At 41.3% G+C, this 19,717-nt stretch overlaps 1 protein-coding gene across 4 annotated transcripts in view; it reads right to left on the minus strand.

Annotated features, from left to right (window-relative positions):
* NOA1_1 (nitric oxide associated protein 1) overlaps nt 1-11,008 on the minus strand; it is a gene marked incomplete at its 3' end in the record, with an annotated part of 40,534 nt that extends 29,526 nt beyond the window's left edge. Inside the window, exons 1-4 of one of the 4 annotated variants that reach the window (XM_012939141.3) lie at nt 10,798-11,008; nt 1,105-1,946; nt 921-1,066; nt 675-886 (exon numbers count right to left, since the gene is read on the minus strand). In XM_012939141.3, coding sequence (XP_012794595.2) covers nt 675-886; nt 921-1,066; nt 1,105-1,611 — 865 coding nt within the window. In that variant the 5' untranslated portion in view covers nt 1,612-1,946; nt 10,798-11,008. Of the gene's footprint in view, nt 1-674; nt 6,388-10,797 lie in introns of those variants that run through there. The other 3 variants (XM_051213641.1, XM_051213642.1, XM_051213640.1) reach the window with 3 other exon arrangements.
* Between the last annotated feature and the right edge of the window lie 8,709 nt (nt 11,009-19,717).

Consider the following 19,717-nt stretch of genomic DNA (forward strand, 5'->3'; position numbering starts at 1 on the left):
ATTTTATCAGGTTTATTTTGTGTTCATATTCCGTATATAACCAGGTTTATTTCGTCGCATGAAAAGCTACTTATCCGGCTAATGACCTTGTCTTTGATTCCTAATTTTTCAAGGGTTTAAGTCAATTATATGGTCTCGTGAGTAGCCATCACTCGATCACAATATACCAATGCGTTCATTTGTCGATTAGCATTATATTCACTGATTTTAACGATCAAAAATATCATCTGATAGATTCATTAGAAAACACCTACGCTTTAGTGAATATCAGGTTAAAGCACGTAGATTGATTCATCTTCAACAAATAAGCGCTAGCGGATGGATTGAGAAGATACTAGAGAACTTCCGCATAAATTTTATATAAATCTCCACGTTTTGCCAGATTATCTTTCGCCGTTTGGTGTGTATTTTCGCTCGACTCTAATCCGTATACTGGTTTGGGACTAGTTGAATGAAGTATTGTTTCCAGGGTATACTGTCATAGAAGTTATGACAAAAACTGTATTCAATGTAAAGGACTAGTGTATCTAAGGATTACTCAGATACTGTTTAAATATTTGGTGGAGATCGGTTTATTGTTTACTCTGAATGCAGTGGATAAGCACAATTATCAAAGACCTATCAACAAATATCACTAATATTAATAATAAAAGTAAGTCGTAAATACTGCTCACTTTTACAATGAAAACGTTTAGATAACAGGAAGTCGATTAGTTCTGGTATACCATAACCAGTCAATGCACTAATGATGGAGATGTGATTAATATTCTCTTCTGGTATTTTGCTCCTCGAAATCGCTGCTTCCAACAACGCTGAACACCACCTCTCTATGAAATGCGGTCCATCACCTGGTAACTGGTCAGCCTTGTTACCAACGAGCACATACCTAGGATTGAAAACAATAATTAGCTAGAACTAACCTTTTGCCCTTTAATTCTGTATGTAATTCCGGAATCAAAGAATGTGGAAGGTTAACCACATCGGCAATAACGATTAAAACCGCATCTTCGTATTTTTGTATTTCCTGGGTTACTTTAGTCAGAAAAGATGACTCATTTATTGTTTCCTAAATTCTATTTAGGATTAATATGCAAAAGTATATACTTTCGACGCTTCAGTGTGTTTTTGAAGTAGATTACAACGTACACAAAGAGTGAGCACAGGTTTTCTGTATTTAGAACGAGAAAGTGACCGCCCCGTACTGGACATAATGCTTTTATATTCAGTCGAGGGTATGAAACCTGGATATCCTGCAGCTTTACTATGTAACGGTGATCCACATCCTGAGCATGTAATAGACAAAGGTGGCAATGATGGATCTTCGTCAGAATAAATTTTGTTCAAATCCTCTGGGGCAAGGGTCCTTGTAAAGTCCGTAGTTTTACTCCTGGAACTCTGAACAGGAAGATCATCTACATTTCTGTCTTCTAAAACTGTTGAGGATTCTGCATTTGGAAAGTGCTGATGAGAAACCGATTCCCAGGTTTCGGAAAGTAATGCTTTATAACACTGTTGTTCTTTTGTATTTATTTTGTACGCAAATTTCTTGCCACATAGACGAATAATTTTGGGCACTCCCTTTGATACAAGTGCTAACCGCGACACAAACATAGTTCGTCTAACTTCTGCTGACAGTTGACATAGGCGGAACTGAGGACTAAGTTCAGCTAATCGACAGTAACTAAGGTACTTTTTAAGCAAACGGAAGTCTCATGTCTTACAAACAAAAGGATGATAGTTTTATATAAGAATAATCTTAATTGGATAATTCATACAAAGAAATTAATTTATTGTAAATGGCAATTACAATCAACAAACTTTAAACACAACCCATAGTTCTACTTAATTACAATCGAATAAATTAACTAAATAGGATAGTTGGAATATTCTTGTCTCAGGGAATCTTGAACAACACTTTAATATGATAAGTTTGAATATCAAGGAATCTGGAACAAGAAAAAATAAACAATACATTGGTGATAGATAAAGAACTACTGGTGACTAATATGACGTCCTGAAAAACATAAATGATGAAGGCGGTTAGTGAAAAAGCAAACGGCGAAAATAGTACAAATATTAACTTTAATTCTGAATAACGAATATTGCTGAGAAGAAACTCCGTCTTGAAACACAAATGTGAGACTATTCAAATTGTTACGCAATTGGTGAAGATCAACGAACAGATGAGCAAGCATAAATGCATGAACTGATGCAAATGTTTATCAATTAAAGTTATCACATATCAATGGAGTGAGAAGAAACTAACAGATTGCGAAAAAGGTGCAAACAATAAAAATGATACTAACGGCAAATCAAAACTAAAAATAAGAATAGTAGTTCAGAAGAAATAAGAGGAAAGCATGGATAAGCATAAAGTTCAAAATTAACCAAAGGATAACCCGTATATCTTAGCCACTTGCACTAATTTACATTTTTCACTATTGATAATATTTATGCTTCCAAAAATAACTAAGGAATTTATACATTCCCCGTCCGCAGACCATAGTTTGGATTAATGCATGTTCCAAGCAGAACGATGTTACGACACGCTGATTGACCTGTTTTTGGCCGACCAGAGTTAAAAGGTATATAAATTATATAAATTATAAAATTACTAAACGTTTTCACAGTATGACTGTCACTTATACTTAACTTCGTTATGTGGAATATAATCTCGTTCCTATTCAACCGTGTTCTGATTTGAAAACTTGTCTGGTGAAGCAGTGTCCGGAGAATATTAAGCAATAACAGTAGCTGATTCGCATAGATATCTTAATATCCTTAAGCGGCTCAACTCAACATTTAATGTCTTCACAGCTTGACGTTTATTTTTGACCAAGATAAATACTATGGCACGAAGATTTAAGAGTTTGAATAATTGTTAGACAAATAGTTCTTGGAATGTAGTGATAAAAATTGAATGGGCATGTATAGTTAATGTCAACTGTAAACTATACGCGTTACAACTCCAGATATGATAAATCCCTAGAATTATAGAGCAGCTTGTAATGACTTATTCACAAAAATAAATTATTAAGCTTACTTTTCATGAAGAAATTGCTGAAAACGAGCAGTTAAAAAGTGAGCATACTTTCACATAACAAGTTTCACATTTTCCCCGCTAATTAATGTACATACAAGTAATTCTCACGAAGAATTACCGTGCCTGAAACTACATAACCGTAACATGCTTGGATAAGTCTTAACTTTGATTGTAATACAAATACTCTGCCTTGTTTACTCTGTTCTATTTGGACTTGAGTCAGTTTAACTTGATTTATTTTCTGAAGAACCAACTAGGTTGGAGGACGTCACAAATACAATGTTTTACTGATTGAAATTTTACAAATGTCATTATTTCTATTACAAACGCACTCTTCGTTAACAATGTTGACTGACTGGATCATTTTGACTCAAATATGACAAAGACTAACTACTGAGAACAAACATCACAATTCCAGACCTTATACGAGATTCAACATGTCTAAACAATCAGGCGGTTGACATATTATGGAACTGCACCATATTACCACGACTAAAGAGAGATAAGTTGAAACTGGCGAAATGGATCGTTCGTTATAAGGCCCCATCACTACATGACAAGCGGTAAATTTGAAAACCAGTCTGTACTATCAGGGACTCCTCTACAGACCTAAGAACAGAATAATTTACCAATAACTAAGACCTAGGTATTGCGAACGTCACTTCTAAGTTCAAAGATTAGTCATAATCTGAATCCTCCAGAATAAAGACAAGAAAATTGTGGAATAGGAAAATGCCTTTGAATAAGTAATTTAATGGTGAGGCAAGTCGCACGCTACTTTTAAAGTATCTAATTAGGACATATTGCATTTCAAATGGCTTTCGAGATCTGTTGATTTCTTTTGACTTACTAAGAGTACTATTTTTAGAAAACATAAACAAAACCTACCTAGGGTTTAGGAGCCTTAACGACAAGCCTTAATTGACCAAAATGTCACATAGTTAATGTTAATTAAATTACTGTTTCATTTGCATTATTTCCCAGTGATGAATCATCAATCACAACTGAATTTGTAAATTTGGGTAGCGTGAGCGTTAGCACTGACATCTGAAACCTATCTTTGTATACTAATAACCAGAAGAGCTTATTCTAATACGTGCATAGTAACATCCGTGCGTCATCTTGGCAACTACAGGTTGAGTTTACACTTCTGCAAGTTAGCGAAAAAGGGAACAGTACGACGTATGTCCACTAAATTATTGACATTGGTTGCCCTTGGATAGATACACATATGTGTAGCCACACATGCGTATTCCATACATATATATGTATGGAATACGATGAAGTTAGAAATGGAGGCAATGACTGTTGCGGAAAAAATCCCGATCCACACAAAAAACAGCTTAAAATAGATTTACGATTATATAAAATAGACCCTATGTGAGAGACATATCAATTGAGAGATATATGCCCGATTTTAGGGTTATTTTGAGATTTTCCCCCAAAAAGCATTTTTTTTTTTAAAAAATACAGTGGTATTTTTCCTCGTTGAGTAAATTTCATTGTTTTGATCGTTTATTACGTATCAAGACTACTGTTTTCACTTTAATTGAATTCATTTCAGTTAAAGTATTCGACTAGAGTACCGTTTTTACCGTTCTCTCAATTAGTTTTGTCGTTGGTACTCTTAAGTACCTCATTTTCAATTGTATCTGTTAGTACTTTTGGTCCTAACAATCTACAGTTCTTCACTTTTTGGTCATTGATTATTTTTTTGTTTCTAAGTATCATCGCATCTCGTTCCTTTTTGAAAAGGACTTTTTCTAAAATGACCGACAGTGTAAAAAAAGCAGTTGCCAACGTCCGGGTTGTCGTTATCCCGTTGAAAGCGGCATGCAGTGCGACGAGTGCAAAAGCTGGTACCACGAAGTTTGCACGAACTTAGCGCCTGCGGCTTTCAGACGGTTCAGTAAGAAAGGTTGCGTATGGCTTTGTCAACAGTGCTGTTCGGATGCAAACAGCCTGTTAACCGAGGCCATCTCACTGGTTGATGCTGCAAAGAAGTGTTTTAGCAAGCGTAGTCGGAACACGTCAAACAGCACTCGATCTGTCGACACACAAATCGACATGAGGCAAACTAAGGTTACTTCGATGGTAGATGACTCACGCCGGTTAAAGAAGGAAAAGCAGTCTCCAAAGGGGCCTGTCTTAAACAAAAGATCAAGGAAAGTAGGTTCTTCTGTTCCCCGTCTCCCAGATGGGATCCCGCCGGAAACGCCTAGAAGCCGCGATCACAAGGCTCGGTCAGTTTCAAGCGGTAAACATAACCTGACCTCTCAGGTCGTCGACAACCCCCCAGAATCCAACACTAGGTTTGATGCAACTGTTGTTGCTTCTCCCAGCACGGTTGATGAGTGGGTACAGGTTGTAAGGAAGAAAAAAAGTAGCGATATAAAAGGTAATCCTACCCCCGCGAAAGTAGTCGTAAAATCGAAGGCTGATCATAGCGACAGATCAGCTATTTTTCATAGAATCAAGGAGAGCGAGAGCTCTGAACCTAAAGCTCGTTTTGAGCATGACATTGTGCTGACTAAGCAGCTGCTCAATCAACTCATGCCTCAAAATATCACCGGGGTCACCTTGCTAAAGGTGTACAGACTAGGGAGTCTAGCAGACTTGAAACTAAATCATTCCAGACTGCTTAAAGTAGTATTCAACTCTTCGAACGAACGTGACCTAATTTTACAGAATAGACACAAATTAAAGGGTTCAGGAGTCTTTATACGAAAGGACTTACCGTTGGCAGACCGTGTAAAAAGACAGGAAGCCGAAAAAGAACTACAACTTAGGTTAGACGCTGGCGAAAAAGACCTAAAAATTGTAAATTTTCGGGTTGTGAGGCTTCGACAGGGAATGATGCCGAAGCCACTCTGGGTGAAGCTCGAAGCCAATTAAATAGGCTTCGGATCTGCTACACAAATGCCCGGAGCTTACTTAATAAGCGATCGGAACTAGGTGTACAGATTGACTCTACAAAGCCAGACATAATCGCAGTTACAGAAACCTGGCTGACACAGGCTATAGATAGTATGGAACTTGTTTTCGGGGGTTTTACGTTAGTAAGGGCCGACAGAATACAAAAGCGTAAAGGAGGGGGAATTTATTTATTTGGACACATGAATATTGGTACAAGAGAGCGCCAATATATATGCGCCACACAAAACAATGAAAATTCGAGAGGAATACAAAGAAAGAAAAAAAAAGCTAAGGAGCGCAACAAAAAAAAAGAGAACAATAACGAAGATATTGGTGTAAGGTAATGTGCTAGTAATCAGGGAACGCAAAGGTACAATCGGAAGAAATCTTTCAGGTAAGGGAGACAGAACCACTTTTTATGAAGAAAGTAAAAGAAGGTTACAGCAGGATCGCCACTGGCTTCTATTCTGAGCCATATCTGATAACGTCTCTAGCCACTGTGTAGCACCATCTCTCAGACCCCAACCAGGGAGTCGTGAAGGACCAACACAAGCCAGTCCTTTGCAGCTTTCTTTCATGCCACGACACCATGTCATGCACTGACCACCTCTCCGCTTCTTCCAACCAGTCCCAGAGTCGGCAAATAATGCACGACGTGGAATTCTCTGGGACGACATTCGGAGAACATGTCCAAGCCACCGAAGTCGGTGTTTCAAGATGGTGACACCAATTGAATTATCATCTCTGTGCCCGAACACACGATGCCGAACCTCTGCATTACTGACATGGTGTTGCCACTGAATGTCAGCAATCCTTCGGAGACAGCGATGATCGAACACAGAGAGTCGTCTAACATCCTCAACTCGGAGAGGCCAGGTTTCACAAGCATAGAGCAAAACTGCTCTCACCGACGCGTTGTAGATCCGACCTTTACGGCCAGACTAACATCACGAAGGCGCCATAGATGGCCCAGATTGGCATAAGCCGCTCTGGCTTTCACTATACGTGCATTGACCTCATCACTCACACCCCCACCAGCACTTATGCAGCTACCCAGATACACGAACTTTTCGACTACGTCTATCTGTTCACCATCCAGGGTGAGTACAGGATTGGAATCCTGCCAGTCTTGTAGGAGTACTTTGCACTTAGAAGGTGCAAAGCACATACCATACCTACGGACACTGATTGCCAACTGATTAAGTGCGGATTGCATGGCTTGGGCATTATCGCACAGTAAGACAATATCGTCCGCATACTCAAGGTCGAGAAGTCTTTCTCCAGGCAACAGATCCACACCACCATTACTTACATCCATCAGAGCTGTTTCGAGAATGTCATCGATGGCAAAGTTGAAGAGGAATGGTGAGATTGGGCAACCCTGCCTAACCCCACTACTCGAATGGAACAATGGAGAAAGGTGGTTGTATGCCCTCACTCTGCCTGAGGTGTTTTTATATAGGGCTTTTAGGATGTTAATAAACTTCTCAGGCACACCCTTCTTCAATAGACAATCCCAGAGAACAGTTCTGTCCAACGAATCGAAGGCAGCCCTGATGTCAAGAAACACTACGATTGTTGGCCTTTGATAAGTATGGCGGTGTTCTAACATTTGGCGGAGGGTGAATATATGATCAATACATCCTCGACCAGAACGAAACCCAGCCTGCTCCTCGCGAGTCAATCTTTCTCGGGTTTTGAACAACCTACGAAGTATGACGGAAGCCAATAGCTTGGACGCAATCGGAAGTAGACTTATCCCCCGATAGTTGTTACAGGAACGACGTGAACCCTTTTTAAAGATAGGGACAACTATCGACTCATTCCATGACGTTGGCACACTCTCTAGTTCCCAAACCTTTGTAAACAACGTCGTCAATTCCTTAGTCAAAAAGTCACCACCATCTTTAAAAAGAACCGGAGGTAAGTCATCTGGGCCAGGTGATCCTGTTAAGCAGTCTCAATACTTGGTCCCAAAGTGGTCGATGTCTAATCCTAAGGGACTTTAATGCACTTGTGGTAGACTGGGAAAATCTGCAAACTGAATCGTCAGAAAATTCCTTCGAGCAGGAACTAGTTGATGCGGTTATCACATGTGGTTTAGTGCAACATGTGAAAGAAGCGACTAGGTACGACCCGGACACTGAATCATCCTTACTAGATCTGATACTCACTCACTATGTGGATGACGTTGCTAACCTTCATTATATGCCACCCCTAGGTAAAAGTGATCACGCAGTTTTAATTTTCGACTTCCATATAACTGTCAGTCACGAGCACACGTCAGCCCAATCTAGACCTAACGTCTGGAAAGCAAATATACCAGGTATCACGCACTCAGCATCGTTAGTAGATTGGACAATAGACCCAGAGTCCTCAGTTGAAACGGCCTGGGACGCATTTCGAAATTCATACTTAAAAGTTACCACACCCCACATCCCTTGGACTATACCAAGGGGGCCGAGAAACTCCCCACCATGGTTCAGTAGGGAGGTTCGCATCCTTCTCCGTAAGAGAAGAAAAATGTGGGATAGATTTAGGTTACTGGGAACTGATGAAACTAAATCCCAGTATAGAAAAGTCCGGAATACCTGTGCCTCGACCCTCCGTAAGTCTAGAAAGTTGTACGAAGAAAATACTGTTAAGGAATCCATAGAATGTCCTAAACGCTTGTATTCTTATATAAACCAAAGGACAAAGAGAAGAGGAAATATTCCTGCTCTATGGGGAGACAACACTGCCGCGTCGCTAGTGGAGGACGACTTTGGTAAGGCTCAAGTGTTCTAACTACTTCAGCAATGTATACACTATAGAAGCACCCTTTCCATCAGCGCATACAGATCCCCACCCACACATACACTGGATAGCGTGACCATTAAAGAACTCGATGTCTTTGGTCTACTAAATAAGCTCGACATAGGTAAATCCACGGGGCCCGATGAATTACATCCTAGGCTACTGAAGGAATTATCTAACTTCGTTGCGAACCCTTTAAGTATATGCTTTAACCTATCCGTAACGCAGGGTCGTTTACCCAAAGACTGGAAAAACGCCATAGTAAGTCCTGTCTTCAAAACAGGTACGAAACACAAACCTGAGAATTACCGCCCCGTTAGCCTAACTAGTGTGGTTGTTAAAATCTTAGAAAAGATTATTTGGAAGGAGCTGTTTAAGTACCTCGATGAAAACCGGATCCTTTCGGAGAAGCAGCACGGTTTCAGAATATGTTACTCTTGTCTCACTAACTTATTAGTGGCTCGTGAAAGCTGGTGCGCTCTTAAGGACCAAAAGTCACCTGTAGACGTAGCCTTCATTGATTTCAGTAAAGCTTTTGACAAGGTTCCGCACAACCGGTTGTTATATAAGTTAAGAAATTTAGGGATTGGAGGCAATCTATTTATGTGGATAAAAGACTTCTTAGTTGGGCGTCAACAAAGAGTTCGGGTGAATTCAAAGTTATCTAGCTGGGGAACTGTGCTTAGTGGAGTGCCTCAGGGTACAGTTTTGGGGCCAGTGCTATTCCTCTTGTATGTAAATGACCTTCCTCGTCTCCTATCATCATCGGTCTTGCTATATGCTGACGATGTCTAGATATGGAGAACGATACGATGTGAGGGTGATAGCTTAGAACTTCAAAATTACCTGAAGAAGTTATCTGAACGGTCTCAAACCTGGTAGTTGCCGATAAATACTTCCAAGTGTGTTGTGATGCATATCGGTCATCAAGTTAAAGATACATACACGATGAATGACACTGAGCTACCTGTCGTCCAGACATATAATGACTTAGGAGTCATCGTTAGTCAAGACTTAAAGACTACTGCACACTGCCGTGCAATAGCCGCCAAAGGTTTTAGAACGTTATGGTCAATACGTAGGGCTTTCTAGTCATGTCGACGTTAAGACGTTTTTGACTTTATATACAGTGTTCGTACGTCCTAAACTTGAGTACTGCATACAAGCGGCCAGCCCCTGCTTAAAAAAACAGTGAGCTTCTGGAAAAGGTTCAGAGAATGGCAACTAAGCTGATTCCCGGAATAGCGAAGCTTCCATATGAAGCTCGACTGGCCAAGCTGAACCTTTTCCCGTTGTCATATCGTAGAACTAGTCGCGACTTGATTACAGTTTTCAAATTGCTTATTGCCGAATTCGCACCTGATATGCCCTCATTTTTCTTGTCTTCCAAAACAGAGAATTTACGAGGACACTCCAAAAAAGTTCACAAGCCAAGAACAAATTACTTGTCAGCTGACTATCGACTTTCCCATCGAATCATCAACGAGTGGAACTCATTACCTCAACACGTGGTTGAGGCTCCATCCGTCGATTCTTTCAAAAGAAAGTTGGATCAACTGAGAGACCACCATTGCCAGGACTAACACAGGCCATCAGGCCTCCTGTCCTTCCCAAACTGAAACTGAAATCATGATACGAAAATTCTTGTCTTTCCCAGGTGTTTATGCAAATTTTAGAGTAGTCACATTTTCCCAAAAATCTCTAATGCGTCCTCCCCAAAATCAGGGGATTGTGATGATACAAATCACATTTAGACTAACGCGTCAGGAAGAAAAGGGTTACAACATATGTTATTCCTTTTTTTAGTGTGATTTTGTTAGTGTCTGGTCTCTTCTTGAATGAGTCGATTGATGGTGCGGACACCACTGCTTCGGGTAACAGGGCCCAAGAATTAGATCAAAACACCAAGTAGAAAAATATAGCAGTCGAAAGACGATCATGACTAACAACAACTCTGTTTTGTCCCTTAATCACATTCACATCACAGGTCGTCGCTCATTAAAATTCTTTTTAATCTGACAAACTGAACAAACAATGCTTACATATAACGCAAGCCACAAAACACCCGCTTTTCACTCAATCCCCAATATCTTTATCAAAAGTTTGTATGACCAACTGATTTCTTTGCCATCGCTTCTCGTTGTTTCGGTACAGTTCCAGGTATGTGACAATATAGAACTGCAGTTGGGTACAGCCAGTGAACTGTCACACAGCTTTGAACGAACTGTTCAAGCTGAATTGTTTATATATTAATCGATCACTCATATTATATTGAATAGCTTTTGAGCGTCGTGTAACCAAAAATTCAAACGACTCAAACGGTTTTCAACGCAATAGAAGAATTTGATGGGCTCTCGTATCTAGTAGAGGTGGATCACCAATACCTCCAGGCAGGAACCTTGGTATATTAACGATAATAGAGGAAAAAGAAATTGGTGAATCATAGTAAGATATTATCCTTAGTCCTTAAGAATATGTCAAGTTGCCTTTTGAAAGACTCCTAGGAAGTCTCTTGGACTAGAGGAGCTAGCAGAGAATTTCAGCAGTTGAATCCCCTTAAGGAGTGGAATTTGTCTACAGTCCGTTCTACTGTGTTGTATCTCTAGTTTCTGGGTGTTGCCCCTAAGGTTCGTGTTGGAACTAAGCTCAAGTAGGTGTTTAAAGGGGTAACCATAAGTATTCAGGTTGCCGTAAGCTATTAGAAGGTCACCTCTAAGACGCCTGTACTCTAATGTGTTAAGGTTCATTGGTTGGTTCGAACAGGAAGTTTAGACCTAACGTGATTTGCATTTCTCAAACTTTTGCTGTGTTCTTACACAAAAGAGTACAAGTTCTGATCTGAAGAATCTGTTCTGAGTAATACGTTTGACAGATTACTTTTTTGAGTTTTATACAACCTAATAGTTATCTATGGTTTTGCCTCAGCTTACTATTCGGTTTTTTTCCGTTTTTTCACGTGAACGCTAAATTTGGTTTATCGTAACCCGTTTTTAGTGTGCTGTTACTTTGCGGGCTTAGGCTTTTGCTAGCATCCATAACACTAATGATGACATGGTGAAACTCAGCACCATCAAAACGTCGACGGTAATAGGCTTCCTAAGCAGACTTGGGTCTCCCAGCACAGGGTCCCTAGATGCAACGGTGGTTCCCAAAAGCTCTGAAGATGATTGGACTACGTTACAAAAGTTGAAAAGGACCAGCCGTCGTTGTCTAAGAAGTTGAACGTCTCAAGAATTGTAGGAAAACCAACTGGTGATTTTGTCACACAGGATATCTTACTAGTTAGTCAATTTCTGAAATCTGATAGGAACGTAATAATACAGCCTAACATACCGTATTCTTAGCCCGATCTCATCCAAAACATCCCTAAGGAACCTCGCGAGAAGTTTCTCCGCGGAAGAAATATCATTGTGCAAGGTGTAGGGACCCTGGTCACACAAACTTTGATATTAGGTAATGGAAATTCATAAAGCAATACTTGAAGCTTAAAAACATGCCCCACAAAATGTACAGGCAACCTACAAACATCAAGAACCGCACTCTTCGTTTGGTAAGCCTCAGAAGTTACTGTTGGGAAGAATACAACCGAAATGATAACAAGAGCGCGTACATACAATACAAACATATAAGGAGCATATGCACAAAGGCATTAGAAAAGACAGGCTTCAGTATCAGATAAAGCTTATCGACCAGTTTGTTTCCAATCCGAACAGCCTATTCATTTACGCAGCCTCTTTTCGGCAAGCAAAAACTGGAGTTTCCGAACTGATAGGTCCTAATGGCTCGACCAATAGCGACGGTGACGCCAGTAAATTTTCGGCTGAACAATACTTTCGGGCATCTCGGCTGACCCACATTAACTATATTTATGAACGCTTCATCTGCAACTGAACAGGAATTTTCGAAGTGAACTTGAGCGCTGACTTGGTGTTCCAGAAACTGCAGCATCTAAGAAAAGACACTACTAGCCCGGATATGGATCATTCTTCATCTTCGATCGCGGCAACACCGCTTAGCGTGATGTTCTCGCACTCACTAATCCGAGACAAACTACCGGAAATTTGTAAGTTGGCTCACATCACACCAATTTTCAAAGGAGATCGATGTGGCGAACATTAAAGCTACCGACTTGTGGCCCTTCTCTCTATACCTTCGAAATTATGGAGTCCCTGATATGCGACGGTATACGCGGTTGTTTATTATTCCTGAACTTATTTTCACCCCAACAGCATGGTCTGAGGAGGGGTCACTCGAATAATAACCAACCTGCTGACTGCGGTGGACAGATGGACAAACATCTTTGATCGCAAGGGGATGGTTGACGTCATTTGCATTGATTTCTCAAAACCTTTTGATAAGGTCAATCATATATGTCTTATCAATAAGCTCAAACGATTGGGTATCAGATCACCTCTGATTGATCGGCTCAGTTTACATCTAAAATATTGACATTACGGGGTCAGGGTTAACTTCGCTAGTGTGGTACTCCAGGGTTCAGTACTACGACCTCTTCTTCTCTTGATCTTTATAAAAGGTCTCCCACAACAGGTGTCATCTGACTAATTACTTTTTGCTGGTGATGTGAAACTTTGAAAAGAGAGATACGCAACCGAGAGGATAAACTGGCACTTCAGGAGGATCGGACTCGACTTTAAAGTTAGGCAGACGATGACGGACTCACCTTTAACACTTCAAAGTGTGAAGTAATCAGTCTGAGACATGTTGCGGACTACAGTTACGACTTAAAAAATTCCTCTCTAGAAGTATCGCAAGGTAAAAATGTTTTAGGAGTGCTGGTACCTTACAATTTGAAGTCTTACGCCAAATTTGACAAAATTATTAGTCTTTAGTCTTAGGTTGATGAATCTGTATTAATCCTGACACACTGCTTTCCAGTGAAGGTCCAGCTTCTCCTTGAAAGTATTCACTGATGGGGCTGATACCACTTGTTCGGTTAAGGCGTTCTAATGATTGACTACTCGATGAGAAAAACGGGACCCCAATTTAAGTTTATTAGATTTTGGTTTATGAACCTTCTTGCTATGACCACGGAGATTATTAGTGCTGGAGGGAGCAAAAAGATAAGACATATTAACACCCAAATCATAATTAAGGATACGAAATGCCAGTATAAGGTCACCTCGTGTCCTACGATACTGTAGCGGTAAATAAATCCCCAAAATAAATAGCACTAAGTTTTCGACATTGGATGCTGACCATATGTTTTAGTGGACTCACCTAGCTGAAGGCGCTCGGTCAGGCATCCGCACCAGATCACGTGTGGTAACGCCGTGCTCAACATCTACCGCAATCGCTAGCCAGATTAGATCAGAGAATTCCGGTATATTGGTCATCGCCAAATATACTCTTCCGATCTCCTCGACTCTGTCTTTTGATTTCTCTTGGTGGGAACGCAATATATTAGAAGGTGTTACTGGTAGAAGCGTTGTCAAACACTGAATACCTGTGACATCATCATTGGTGAACCCGACGTGATCTGGTACACCTAATTGCAACTGTGAGTCTGTTCCTTTTTGGGATTTTTATATATCATTGCCTTATTTTTTATTTTTTTTAAACATTGTGATTTTTTTTCGTGTTTTTTCTTGGATATATATATTTTTTCCCCTCGTTCATTATCGTACTTCATACTTCATCATGACTGAACAGACACCTAAAGTACTCAAGCTTAAGACTTTGTCCCCGCCTTCGTTTCAACTGATGCCTTTCTGGCCCGACAACATCGAAGCCTGGTTTTGCCACGCAGAAGCCGACTTCTCCGAGCACGGCGTGGTCGACACACGTGCACGATTAATCGCAGTAGTCAAGGCACTACCGCGCGAATTCAACAGGTACGTAACACCTAGTATGTTTACTAGTGATGTTTCCGATCCTTACGAAATCTTGAAACGCTCGATTCTTAAACGAGGAGACCTAACCGATCGACAAAGGTTAGATCAACTCTTCAACAACATCGACCTGCAACACGGTTCTGCGACGGACATGTTGCAACGGATGAGAGAGGTAATAGGCCCAAGAACTTTCGACGAAGGTCTATTCAAACAACTCTTCTTGTCAAAACTTCCCCAACAGGTGCAAGCGGTTCTGGTCTCGTTCCAGAACAACGCCTTAGACGAACTAGCTGCATCTGCCGACCGCATTCTAGAAAGTACGAAACCTTCTACTACCGAGGTATTTTCAGTCAAAGAAAAGCCTCACACGACTCAGAATGATATAACCGACTTATGTCACACACTCACGCGTTATCCTAGTCTTCGTACCGACCGTAAGAGATCGCGCACACCACGTAGAAGCATTTCTCGTAAGCGATCTGTCTCTAGACCACGAGAGACAGATAACCCCGACTGGTGCTGGTATCATAACCAGTATGGAAAGTCTTCCAGAAATTGCAGAAAACCCTGCAATTTTCCCAACACGAAACCGACTGATTCGAAAAACAATTCAGGAAACTTCCAGGCCGGCACGCGTTAACGGCAACCGTAGCCGGCGAACAAAGCCGTCTGTTATTCGTCACAGATGCGACAACGAGAGTTCGTTACCTCGTCGACACTGGCGCAGAAGTTAGCGTTCTCCCAGCAAATACCAACGACCGGCTTAACGAATCGGCTCTAAACTTACAGGCGTCAAACGGAAAACCGATCGCTACGTATGGCAAAAGGTACGTTTACCTTAACGTGGGTTTACGCAAACCCATACACTGGATTTTCGTTGTTGCAGATGTTTCTGTACCAATCATTGTTATGGATCTTCTACAACACCACAATCTGATCATCGATACGCGCAAACGGAGGCTAGTAGACGGGAACACTAATTTGTCCGTTTGCGTAACTTCTTTTACTGGTTGTAGAGTATCCCCAGACACAGTTAAACATATGATAGACCCACTCTATCAACCACTACTCGATAAGTACCCTGGGATACAACAAACTCAACCGAAACTACCGTGTGTAACCATCAACGTTACACATCACATCACGACTACAGGACCACCTGTATTCTCTAAAGCACGACGACTAGCTCCTGAAAAGCTAAGGTTAGCGAAAAACGAATTCGATCACATGATAGACTTAGGAATCATACGACCGTCAAATAGCCCATATGCATCTCCGTTGCACATGGTCCCTAAAAAGGACAGCAACGATTGGCGTCCAACTGGTGACTATCGGCGATTGAATGCCCAAACCATTCCCGATCGTTACCCGTTGCCTCACATTCACGATTTGACAGCTACCTTGAAAGGTACAACTGTCTTTTCGAAAATCGACTTGGTTAAAGCGTATAACCAAATCCCTATGGCTACTGACGACATACCGAAAACAGCTATCATAACTCCCTTCGGACTCTATGAATTTTTGTGAATGCCTTTCGGTCTAAGAAATGCTGCTCAAACATTCCAAAGGTTCATAGACGACGTTTTTCGAGGTCTCAACTTCGTACATGCGTATGTTGACGACTGCCTAATCGCAAGTCCGGACAGAGAAACACATCTCAAGCATCTGGATCTTGTTTTCGAACGACTTCAAAAACATAGCATTACTGTAAACGTTCAGAAATGCCAATTCGGAACCGACTTGTTAGACTTTCTGGGACACACTATCGATGCTCAAGGCGTTCGACCTCTTAGGACCAAAGTGGCGGCCATTCTGGATTACCCAGAACCGACCACCGTCAAGCAACTACGAAAGTTTAACGGCCTTGTAAGTTTCTATAGACGTTTCATACCCAAATGCGCATTACTTATGAAACCTCTGACCGACCAACTTCGTGGAAATGCGAAATCCATTAATTTGGACGACACCGCACGAAAAGCATTCTCCACAGTTAAGGAACTGATTGCTAAAGCAACAATGCTTGCACATCAGGACACCCGAGAAACCATTGGCATCGCAGTAGACGCATCCGACTCAGCAATCGGAGGAGTCTTACAACAATGGGTTAACAACTCCTGGCAACCCTTGGCATTTTTCTCTAGAAGGTTGCTAGACACCGAATCGAGGTACAGCACATTCGGTAGGGAACTCCTAGCTATGTATTGTGCTGTACGGCATTTCCAACACTACATCGAAGGTCGTGAATTCACTCTTTTCACGGACCATAAACCGCTCACTTTCTCGTTAAGCTCTCCTTCTGACAAGTACTCTCCCCGTGAGTCTCGACAACCGGACTACATTTCGCAGTTTACTTCAGATATTCAACACATCTCTGGAGCAAACAATGTAGTTGCAGACGCTTTATCTCGTATAACTTCCTTGAACAGTTTCCAAGGAATCGACCTTCTTAAACTCGCCCAGCTTCAAAAAGAAGACAGTGATCTTCAGCACGAGTTATCGTCCACAACACTTAAACTACGCATCAAACAGATGGGAACAGGTAAAGAAACTTTACTGTGTGACACATCTACAGGTAGGGATCGCCCAATCGTGCCGAAACATTATCGATGCGACGTCTTCAATACATTGCACAAACTTTCTCATCCAGGCGTTCGTGCAACCATCAAGCTTATAGCAGAACGGTTTTGCTGGCCTGGAATGAATAAAGACGTGAGGGAGTGGGCACGCTCCTGTGTAAGCTGCCAAAAATCTAAGGTTATCAGACACAATAAATGTCCCTTAGGCTCATTTAAAACTCCCGACGCTCGTTTCGACCATGTTCATTTGGATTTGGTAGGACCTTTACCAGATTCAAATGGATACTCTTAACCTGCGTTAGCCGTTTCACTCGATGGCCAGAAGCAGTACCTATTAAGGACATCACTGCTGAAACAGTGGCCCGCACCTTCGTCGAACGATGGGTAGCAAACTTCGGTTGCCCTTCAACCATCACTACAGACCGCGGACGTCAGTTTGAATCTGATCTTTTCCGTCGTCTGACCACACTTTTAGGAATCACTCGCTTCCGAACGACCGCCTACCACCCACAAGCAAACGGGTTGGTAGAACGTTCTCACCGACAACTAAAAGCTTCACTATCAGCTGCAAACGTTTCACAGTGGACCGACGCTCTTCCACTCGTCTTACTAGGTATTCGCAATGCAGTGAAAGCTGACATTGGATACACTGCGTCTCAACTCGTTTATGGAACGACACTTCGACTTCCAGGAGAATTCGTGGATCCTTCATCTTCTTCAATGAACATGGATCTAACCCCCTACACGAACAGGCTTACAAACTCAATGCGTTCAGTTAAACCTGCTTCCACTCGACCTCAATCAACTGATGTTTTCGTTCAACCTGGCTTACGATATAGTACACACGTTTTCATTCGTCGAGACTCGCATCGACGACCATTCGAATCAGCATACGAAGGACCCTTCAAAGTTCTTCAACGTGAATCTAAGTACTATATAGTCGATAAGAACGGAACAAACGATAGCATCAGCATCGATCGCTTAAAAGCAGCGTATTTAGAAGGAAATCCTATCCACGTCGATTTTCCTTCGGTACAATCGCACAACACGACTCCTACACTCATAATTCCTCAACCGACAACCAACACTAGTGATGATACTCCGAATGTATCTGAAAATAAACTTAAAACGACGCGTTCTGGAAGAAGGGTGAGATTTCCAGAACATTTAAACGACTATTGCACGTAAGGCACTTCTCGACATTGTATATTATTTTTTTTTAAAAAAAACAATTTTAATATGCTTATATATTTTTATTTCTATTTAAAAAAAACAAAACAAAAAAACAATTTTTTTAACGCTATTACGTGTTCATGAGTTTATTTTCCATTTTTTTCTCTGACATTGTGCTTTTACACACATACGAGTGTATTTCGACATGCACTTACATTTCCTTTTTTCTTTTCCAGGACGGCTGGAAAAGAACGATACAGTTTACGAGGAGTCGAAATTTTCATTGTAATTTTTTCTTTTTTTACTATGTTGCACCTCGGTCTCATATAGTAAGGAAAGACGACCAGATGCTGCTAAACCTAGCAAGCTATCAGAAGAGTGTTTACCAACGACAAACTCGTTGGATTTAAACTTCTGGCTGGCCACGTCCTAGGGTCATCACTGCCCCACTAGGGGGGGGAGTGATCTGTAGCGGTAAATAAATCCTCAAAATAAATAGCACTAAGTTTTCGACATTGGATGCTGACCATATGTTTTAGTGGACTCACCTAGCTGAAGGCGCTCGGTCAGGCATCCGCACCAGATCACGTGTGGTAACGCCGTGCCCAACATCTACCGCAATCGCTAGCCAGATTAGATCAGAGAATTCCGATATATTGGTCATCGCCAAATATACTCTTCCGATCTCCTCGACTCTGTCTTTTGATTTCTCTTGGTGGGAACGCAATATATTAGAAGGTGTTACTGGTAGAAGCGTTGTCAAACACTGAATACCTGTGACATCATCAATACGATAAATGCCTTTCAAACGAACCTTGCACTGGTAACATTGAAGCGCATTTTTGGCCAGTTTGACGGTAGAACTTTTCACGTAATCCTCAACAGTTTCATTTGTACTTACTTAAAATGCGGAAACACAGTATTTCCTCCCTCTCTCTAAGAGGATAAAGACACTGTAACGTACCCAACGGCGAGCCATGAGATCAGTCCGGGGACTCAAATTCACGCCTTATGAAGAGCACCTCCATTCACTAAAACTTTACTCATTAGAGTGTAAGCGTCTTAGATGTGACCTACTTATGGCTTACAATATCCTTAACACTTCTGGACATCCCTTCAAACGCTTACTTAGGTTTAGCTCAAACACAAAACTTAGGAGTAACACCCAGAAACTAGAGACACAACACAGTAGAACGGACTGTAGACAAATTCCACTCCTTAAGGGGATTCAACTGCTGAAATTCTCTGCTAGCTCCTCTAGTCCAAGAGACTTCCTAGGAGTCCTTCAAAAGGCAACTTGACATATTCTTAAGGACTAAGGATAATATCTTACTATGATTCACCAATTTCTTTTTCCTCTA

Source organism: Schistosoma haematobium, chromosome 3 (genome assembly GCF_000699445.3).
Source record: "Schistosoma haematobium chromosome 3, whole genome shotgun sequence".
NCBI classification, from domain to species: domain Eukaryota; kingdom Metazoa; phylum Platyhelminthes; class Trematoda; order Strigeidida; family Schistosomatidae; genus Schistosoma; species Schistosoma haematobium.